Source organism: Scylla paramamosain, chromosome 17 (genome assembly GCF_035594125.1).
Source record: "Scylla paramamosain isolate STU-SP2022 chromosome 17, ASM3559412v1, whole genome shotgun sequence".
NCBI classification, from domain to species: Eukaryota; Metazoa; Arthropoda; class Malacostraca; order Decapoda; family Portunidae; genus Scylla; species Scylla paramamosain.
The window spans coordinates 15,167,501-15,177,500 of NC_087167.1; the positions used below are offsets into that span (position 1 = coordinate 15,167,501).

The 10,000-nt window shown below is 40.2% G+C and overlaps 1 protein-coding gene and 1 long non-coding RNA gene across 7 annotated transcripts in view; one reads left to right on the top strand and one right to left on the bottom strand.

Annotated features, from left to right (window-relative positions):
• Window positions 1-10,000, bottom strand: part of LOC135108507 (uncharacterized) — a 180,679-nt gene that overhangs the window by 94,325 nt on the left and 76,354 nt on the right. For all 6 annotated transcript variants that reach the window (XR_010272316.1, XR_010272317.1, XR_010272315.1 and 3 more), the window contains exon 2: window positions 2,628-2,813. This is a non-coding gene — a long non-coding RNA (uncharacterized LOC135108507). The remainder of the gene's footprint in view (window positions 1-2,627; window positions 2,814-10,000) is intronic.
• LOC135108504 (uncharacterized) overlaps window positions 2,779-10,000 on the top strand; it is a 199,052-nt gene continuing 191,830 nt past the window's right edge. Inside the window, exon 1 of the mRNA XM_064019595.1 lies at window positions 2,779-3,472. Within this exon, the coding sequence (XP_063875665.1) occupies window positions 3,394-3,472 (79 nt within the window). The 5' untranslated portion in view covers window positions 2,779-3,393. The remainder of the gene's footprint in view (window positions 3,473-10,000) is intronic.

Sequence of the window (10,000 nt, forward strand, 5' to 3'; positions counted from 1 at the left end):
ACCTGAGAGGCGAGTGAAGGTAAGCATGCACACCGTCTCTGTTACACGCCCCAAGTGAGGTATTCGAAAGACATTCATTCTGCATGCCAACATTCTCGTCCGTCTCCAGCACGTCATATAAAATTTCCAGAAGAGCTGATTGACCATCCTTTGCATGTCCTCTCTCTCTCTCTCTCTCTCTCTCTCTCTCTCTCTCTCTCTCTCTCTCTCTCTCTCTCTCTCTCTCTCTCTCTCTCTCTCTCTCTCTCTCGTTCTGTCACTATGACAACTCAGACCATTACGTGAGAGGGTGGGACGTTTGCAACTCATTTCTACTTACTTTGCTGTAATTACAATCTGGAATAGGAGTTAGCAATATATTCCAATTTTAGTGTTTTTTCTATAACCTTCATTCCGTTCCTCGTAATTATATACACTGTGCTCGAAAAGATTTCTTGCCAGTTATATGAGCCATACGAATTTTTCTACTAGACTCATTAAGGTGAAGTGACGAGGCAATTGCTACTTCACCGCCAGTTCAGTCAGTGTGAGGTAAATTTTGTAATCACTGATAAAACCTTTGATAAAACCACAATGTGTCCAGTACGTGAGGTATATTCTAAAATCCACACACACAAAAAAAATAAAAATAAATAAATAAAACAAGGGAAGGAATATCTGTTGCGGAGTATTAGGTATTCTGAAAGTTATTCCAGCGATTGCAACTCAATAATTCCAATCAAAGTGGTTCATCATACAACAATTTAAATACACAGATAGACGCATAGACGGACGATATGAAGACACACTATTCAAGTGAAAGAGACATGCAAGAGCCAAGGCTCCCTCTAACTCTTCCTGAAAATGCTTCGTTATTGAATGCTTCCACTTGAAGAAAGTTCCGCACCATACCATTGTAAATCATAAAGATTGTCGCTGAGATGCAAGTGTGGAGAGCTGGGAAACTTATGTCAAAATGCATCTATTCGTGAGGCTGATTTAAAATTCTGCGTCTCTAGCCTTCGTTCACACACACACACACACACACACACACACACACACACACACACACACAGTAGTAGTAGTAGCAGTATTATTATTATTATTATTATTAGTAGTAGTAGTAGTAGTAGTAGTAATAGTACTACTGCTTTGACCCTTTTATGGGACTGGCATTTCAGTGGGGATTTTTTTTTATTGGATTTTTGTTGCCCTTGGCCAGTGTCCCTCCTACATAAAAAAATAAAATAGTAGTAATAGTAGTTTATAGCCAACAGCTTTACAATATAGTCATTACTCAGATTCCTGTTCATATAATGAAGAACAAGACAATTTCATAATAATTCTGCTTAAACAAAACATTGCAGTCCATAATAATAACAAGAGATAATGAAAGATAAGCAACACAAACATGCTGTTCTGATTACAAGCTATCCTCGAAAAAGAAAACACACACACACACACACACACACACACACACACACACACACACACACACACACACACACACACAGGATTAATGTTAAGTATTTCCCCACCCCCTCTGTACATTTTCAGTTTGTTAACTGCCTAAATAATAAACCGTTTATTATTATTATTATTATTATCATTACACACACACACACACACACACACACACACACACACACACACACACACCTATTTTTAAGCCTTACTTTCGTCTATGGTATCCCTAAGTCGTTTCTCCCCTCAGTGAGCACGATAACCCAAGAGGTGAGAACAAGAGGCCCCTAGTCAGGAGAGTGTTGAGAGGCTTCCCCAAACAAAACCACGACGTATCTGGTTACTGCGAAGAATCTCTCCCACCAGCGCCCACCATCACTCATCCGCTGTTTTCTGACTTCAAGAGCGGTTCAATATTATAGTCATATTGGCCAGACACAAAGGGACGAACCGCTTCAAAAAGAGCATTGTTGCAGACTCGCTAACTTTCCACTCACGGGAATCATGCGTTTGAATTTTTTTAAGTGCATCCACTTGAAAGCACATATCAATAGGCAATGTTTAACTGCTATATCAGGGGAGCGCATTGAAACCATTTGCAGCTCACGTTTCCTGGTGGTGCAAGCATCCAGTGCTATGTGCCTATGCATTTTTTTTTTTATAAAGTATGTTTATAGAGGAAAAAAATATTAGTATTCACGGAACGGTCGGACAGTTCCATATCTAATATCTAGTTATGTAGAATTAATTTGCTTGTTCACATATATTTTGAATTGAGTTATGAAGCAATCCCTTGAATTATTAGCATTTTACTTGGAAATTTTGTTTTGATTCTTTTACTATTATGACAATGGAGTAATCACTTAAACATAGTTATTTCACTTTACTATAATGACCTGTCATTGTAAAGCAAAACAACGAAACAATTATGTATACTTTGTACAGACATGTAAACCTTGCCCTCACTGATGCTGCTGATGTACACACACTGGCGCTTCCACACCCACCCACACCCTTACCTACACACACACACACACACACACACACACACACATTCGGAGAGAGAGAGAGAGAGAGAGAGAGAGAGAGAGAGAGAGAGAGAGAGAGAGAGAGAGAGAGAGAGAGAGAGAGAGAGAGAGAGAGACTGGGCGAAGAGAGGGGAGACCGGGAGAGCGTCAGTGTACCTGAGGGCAGGATGGGAGGTTGACGTTCTCTCAGCTTCCTCTCTGACTCGCGCGCCGGCCGCTCTTCTCCCTCAGCAGGTCTCCCGCCGCGCTTGCCGCCCGCCTCCCGTCTCCAGCTTTCACGGACTAATCAACGTCTTTGAACCCACCTGTGTTTGCTCGTTGTGATTCTGCTGACTCCTTTGCCTTGAAAGAAAGTGATAAAAAAAAACTGTCAATATCTTAAAGCGCAGAGGATTAGCTAAAAAAAATGTGGAAAGGAAAGAGACTGGAAGTTGGAATGAGGAAAAATGGAACTTACAAACATCGGAATTAAAATCTTATAAACTAAAGATGTGTATTTTTCTGAGCCTCGCCCAAGTGAGAGTAAACAGGCGAACTTCAAGTTGTAAAACTGTTGCTGTTGGTCGTGACGGGAAACTATTTTAACAGCACGACCAAAACAGCCGGAGCAGAAGAGCAGGGCTGGAAGCACAGAGGGCAGCATCAGAGATCAATATTATTCCCCTCAAGATCCAAAGTGTCGATCATAAACTTTCCCGCAACATTGCGAGTAATCAAACCTGTATTAGATGAGTTCCCTTGCCCTAGAATCAAATAAAAAATGGGATGGCAGTACTCCAAAGAAAACGAGAATGAAATTATTGATTTACTGAAGGCCAGAAACTGGTTTGAATTCTTGAACGCTGAAGTGAACCCAGGCATGGAAATAACGCAGAGTAGGTAAGGCAAGACGTCATTGTGACCTAATCTAACCTGAGCTCTCATGATGAGTCGCCGGAGCGTGGTGATAGTGATGACCTCTTTCTTCTGGTTCACCGCGACGGCCGCGGCAAAGGAAATGGGTGAGTGATAGAGGAAGTTGCATGATAATTTGTCGGCGTTTTGTTCCCCAGCTCAGCACGGTGCTGCAACTCTCACCAAGCCCGTGGCCTCTCTCCACCCCCTCCACCCATTCCCCTACCCCCTCACCACCACGGGTCCAGTCCCTCCAGCGCCGCATCCACCGTCTTTTCACAGGAACACATACTTCATATAAAGTACGTCAATAAGCCATAAGTGGAAATAATAACCCAATTCTTTTCAGGAATCCAATAACATAAACCAAAATATTTACCAACAAATTTCTGTGACAAAAATCTATACGCGGTGAAAAAAAAGTATGTTCCGCATGTGTCAAAAATTTATCACAGTTGGATGGCTCTTTCCAATGCAGGAATTAAACGGCGCAAGTGTGAATGGTGGTGTGTGTGTGTGTGTGTGTGTGTGTGAATATATATATATATATATATATATATATATATATATATATATATATATATATATATATATATATATATATATATATATATATATATATATATATATATATATATATATATATCCAATCTTTCTTTTTAAACCTGATATTTTGCAAAGTCCTTAGTTTAGAATGAAACCGAAATCTTGCCAATTTTCTACAATTAACTTTTATGTCTGTTTACCTCATCAGTAAGCTCTAAAAACGGGAATTTTACAAAACCACAAATAATAAAGTCTTCAACTTTCAAAATAGCAAAATAATAAATATCCAATTACGAATACTTACTGACTGCGCGGCAGAGAGCGCGTGGGCGTGAATAAGTGTGTGTGTGTGTGTGTGTGTGTGTGTGTGTGTGTGTGTCGTTCTTGTACCAGGTGTGACTGGTGAAGCCTTCATTAGCCGGATACTGTTGAGAGCCAATCAAAGGGCTGATTATTGTTTGCTTGATAACTCTTTACTTTGAAGGATCCTGCAGTGTATCGGCAGACTGTGACGTCATAGCGATAAACCATTGTCACTCTTCTCGATCATTCAATGTATTGACTATTGTAAACTACTTTAATATAACAATAACTGGTAATTTACTATCTTATTATTTTGCAGAATGCCTGAGTAGATTCTCGATAGCTATACAACATGCTAGTTTTCATGTGTTTTTGTTAAATAAGCAGTTATTTAAGGCAATTTTGTAAGTACACGGGATTTTTTTTTTATCGAAGTGACCTATACACACACACACACACACACACACACACACACACACACACACACACACACACACACACGAGTTTACATAGCAGCGCGTCATGCTACGCTGCACTACTACATTACACAGGCGTGCGCTTGGAAAGATAAACAACAAAACACACAGCACAACGCAATACAACACACACACACACACACACACACACACACACACACACACACACACACACACACACACACACACACACACACACACACACACACACACACACACACACACACACATAAAATGACAGCTTTAAACATATAATAACTCTGGCAAACAATGAACAGCTTTACTTTCGCGCTGTAATTGTTTGTGAAATGATCTTTGATGTGGTTAATCATGAAAAATCTCTCTCTCTCTCTCTCTCTCTCTCTCTCTCTCTCTCTCTCTCTCTCTCTCTCTCTCTCTCTCTCTCTCTCTCTCTCTTAGCCTCCCATTTAGAGGGGAGGGAAGTCATGTACCAGGGAAGTATGTTCAGATGAGAGCCTCGAACATCAGCTTCATACACCCATTCTTCCTCTTCTTCTCTTCCTTCTTCTCCTCCTCCTCCCTCGATGTTCCCTTCCTCACAATTATGCAATAAAGAATTTTTCTTTCACCTTTGAGTATTCATGAATTGTACCTACGGGATAGATGAACAACGAAGCACAAGTACTAGAGGTGCTGTATGACTCAAATGAAGTTAATGGCCTGCGTGGAATGAGAGAAAGGAGCTGAGAGGAAAGTGAGAACAGGATTGAGAGAAGCTAGTGAAGTAAAGGTGTTGGGGAACGAGAAAAGCGAGTCATTAGGGAACTTTAAAAGAAGATTAGACAAATTTATGGATGGGGATGATTGGTGGAAATAGGTAAGTGTGTTTCATACAGGGCTTTCACATGTAGGTCTAACGACTTCCTGCAGCTTCCCTTATTTTCTTATATTCTTATGAGTGATGATAAAAAAATAGTGTGAACATATTATTGGAAGAAAAGTGTATGAGGGAGTAGAAAACACCAGGTAGCAGGTGACCAAAGAGGGACTAGTGATTGCTATGAGTGAGTGATGAAAAGAGGAATGGAAACATACGTAATGTTGGGGAAAGAGTCTGAGGGAATGGAAGGAGATATCAAAGAGCAGGTAACCGAAAGGGGACTAAAAGGTGATGTAAAAGGACAGGTGAGGGATAGGACAGGACAGGCGTTTGAGTAGGGAGGAATGCTGCAAAACTCCAGAGCGTCACTTTTTTTTTTTTTTTCAGCAACAGCAAAATTCAATGAAAATAAATTAAATCCGGTTTCTGACAATTGCGTGAGTGGAAATAATTCTTATGGATGCTGCGCTGCGTTATTCATACCTGGAGACTGACAGCTTGTTTAGGGGGAATGAATTTGCCTAGTGGATTCTGACACAGTTTTGAACCGCGGTGGAAATATACGTGACGAATGAACAATGAACGAACAAATGATGATGAATGTTTACAATAATGTTTACTGAACGTTTTCATTTCTGAATAATAGGCAAATTCTAGTGTTATAAGCCCATATTTATGTCTTCTGCAGGGAATAAACACAATAGAGATTAATTTTGAGTGCAGCTGTTGTGTGTGTGTGTGTGTGTGTGTGTGTGTGTGTGTGTGTGTGTGTGTGAGAGAGAGAGAGAGAGAGAGAGAGAGAGAGAGAGAGAGAGAGAGAGAGAGAGAGAGAGAGAGAGAGAGAGAGAGAGAGAGAGAGAGAGAGAGAGAGAGAGAGAGAGAGAGAGAGAGAGAGAGAGAGAGAGAGAAACGTGAAAGATTAAAACCCCCCCCAAAAATCAACAATGCTAAAATTTTTGATAGGTCGTGTGCCGTTTTGATCAAGTCAAATGAAACAGATCAAGTATGAATAATGTAAAAACCAGTATCCTTAATCGAATTCTACAAACAGGTCAGAATACGAGCTGAGTCTTGCATGATAAACATCAATTACCATAACTTTGTTGTGAAGGGACGTGGCATTTTGACATGACGTTGCGTTGATAAATTCAATATTGATAGTATGACCATGATATAAATTTACTTAAAAATGGGGTACCAGTCCTATATAACAACAAATAGAATGGAAATTGATGAGTGTTTTAGGGCTTCGTAGTAACAAGAACACCAGCCTAGAGTTATGTAAAAAGCATTACTTACACTACCAGGAAACTGCAAAGTACCAGAATGGACCTCCCTGAATTAAGAGTCGCGAGGAGAATGCCTTGCCGCAGAGCACTTGGCCCCTGTATAACAAGTAAAAGCAATAAATGTAAACTGGATGATAGTAACTCTGAAAGCATGACGAGGAGACATCCTTTCTGAGGAATGAGTATGACGGATTTAATAGGAGAGTCAGCAGGAATTTCACTCAATGGGATTTGTACGAGGTCGATTAAAGAGTGACATGAGGCAGCCTGAAAGATCATAGCGGTGAGGAGGCTGCGAGGATCTGCTGACAAATTGTGTGTTTGTGTGTGTGTTTGTGTGTTTTGCGGGGGTTGTTTGGGTGTAGGTATGCATCTCTCTCTCTCTCTCTCTCTCTCTCTCTCTCTCTCTCTCTCTCTCTCTCTCTCTCTCTCTCTCTCTCTCGAAGCAGCAGCAGGACAAGTGTAAGATTTATTTATGCATAAGCATTGTCCCTTCAAAAACAAAGGCCTCAGTAGCACCTTGATCAGGCCATACAAGCAGCTTTTGTTTCTCTGTCCTGCAACAGAATCACACGGCAGTCAGCACAAAGCTACACGGTTCATTCTTTCATCGAGCAAAAGGTTCCAACTAAGAGAAATTGGTATGTTTTGAATTTTGATCTACAGAGAAACTTTTCATATGCTCTGAACATAAAAGGACTTTATTCATGACATCTTATTCATGTGTGCCAATGAAATGTTTTGTTTCATTCACACCTCACGGAAACAATAGCATGATATTAGGGCTCATATTCCTTAATCGTTTTATGCTCTGATGGAGGTATTGGAGTTTTCAAAGGAGGACAGTAAGGATTATGTACCATGAAAGGGAAAAGACATCTATTGAGAGAATAATGCATTCAGTAATACTGGCTTACGAAATTATCGCTCGGATTACAAAATTATCATATATTTGAAACCTGTATGTGATTATTCATGTTTCTGTATGTTTTTATTCGTGAACATACGAACACAAGAACATCAGAAAACAAGGGAAGCTGGGAGAAGCCATAAAGCCTACACGTGACAATCCCTGCATGAAGCTTACCTATTTCCATCTGTCATTCCGATCTATGAATTCTTTCTAATCTTTTGAAAATTTCTCGTTGAAGCTCCCTAATGACTCAGCACTGGCAAAATGATTACTGAGTCTATTGTATCTCTTACTCAAATACGCTGGAAACAAAAAGGATTTGCAGATTTTATTAACTTCAACACATATATCACTTTTAAGAAGCAGCGCCGACCTCACTGTTGAAAAAAGTTGAAAAATACATACATATCTATATATCTATTTCGGTATATGGCACAGAGTACATGTTTTGCAGACAGCTTCGTCAGGACTAACAAGTTGTTGGTCTTTGCCTTTTCTTTATATTTCATCTTTTGTATACCTTTGTTCAAAATGGTTCTACGTAAGGTGCTTTCCACAAACAGGTTCTGCAACTCAACTCCTCCGTCCAGCAATTTCAGAACTTCGACTAACCAAATATTCTCATTGACCCCATCGAGGTTCACGCGTACCCATATTGCGAACTGCTACTGTATGTCACACCCAACGATGTCGTTTGTGAATGAAACAAACTTGCAACTGCGGTCGTGCATTGTAACACATTAGATTCTCCAAAACCGACTCAATTAATTCCATTCCCACAGAATAATGCCACAAGAAAAGTGGTTAATCTTGTGTTTCTAAACAATCATAATAACTATGTCTGCAAGTGGATATTTATGTTTTATCTACTTCTCGTTCTTTCCTATTATTCTTTTCATGTTTTCTCTTCTTGTTTTCTTCTCCTTTTTTTCCTTTTTTTCTTTTCTTCCTTCATCTTCATTTAATTTAGGGTTACCACACATATCTTAATCCCAAATTTCTTTAGTTTTTCAAGGACTTCTAGATCAGTTGTGTGTATAGTATGTTAATTGATTGTGTGATATGTATTTCAACACGTCATTTCGTTGCATTTTTTTTTCTTTTTGACTGTATCTACTTGTCATTCTGTGTTTGTGTGTGAATATCTTCGTTAGCTTGCCTTTCTGTCTCCACTTGTTTCTTTGTTGGTTGGCTGGATGATTTATTTGTATGTATGTATGTATGCATGTTTGTTCGTCTCTCTCTCTCTCTCTCTCTCTCTCTCTCTCTCTCTCTCTCTCTCTCTCTCTCTCTCTCTCTCTCTCTCTCTCAGGATGCAGAATGAAGGAAAAGTCCAATTGCGGCGTTGATTGGAAGCTTCATTTAAATCTCTCACATCACCAGAGAGAGAGAGAGAGAGAGAGAGAGAGAGAGAGAGAGAGAGAGAGAGAGAGAGAGAGAGAGAGAGAGAGAGAGAGAGAGAGAGAGAGAGAGAGAGAGAGAGAGAGAGAGAGAGAGAGAGAGAGAGAGAGAGAGAAGTCATTTCATATTTTTAAGAGCAAGAATCAGAATAGTATTTCATTTTCCTTTCGAAACTTTCAGTGTTATTAGTCCAGAACTTATTCGGATATTTCAGGGCGAGTTATAATGCCCACTTAATTCTTGTAAGAGGAGCAGCGCGAGTAAGGAAGAGAGAGAGGGAGGGCAAGAGAGGGATGAAGGAGGATTAAGAGAGGGAAAAGGAGGAGGAAGAGAAGGAGGAAGAGGAGGAGGAGGAGGAGGAGGAGGAGGAGGAGGAGGAGGAGGAGGAGGAGGAGGAGGAGGAGGAGGAGGAGAAGGAGAAGCAATGTACGTGAGCGGGCAATGTATGTGTGTTATGATTTCCTTACAACAGCTGTCCCGTGACGTCACGAATTATATCAACAAAACCAGTAGGCACCTCTCTCTCTCTCTCTCTCTCTCTCTCTCTCTCTCTCTCTCTCTCTCTCTCTCTCTCTCTCTCTCTCTCTGCTACTACATACTGGAACACTCAAACATAAATACCAACAGAAATAATCATACAAAAACATCTGAAGTGCGTAATGAGGTTTCAGACGAGTATTGGGAGTTTGCCAGAGAAATATCTAGTCTGAAATACGCACAAGGCTGCAGCTGGAAACTTATTGTTGCAAGGAGGAAAGAAAGAAATAAAATCTGGCCAGTATTCATAAAGACACAGTGTACTTTTTTTACGTAGCACACTCCATTTGAAATATTACTAGTGCTTATATTGCTGTTTCATAGTCTGC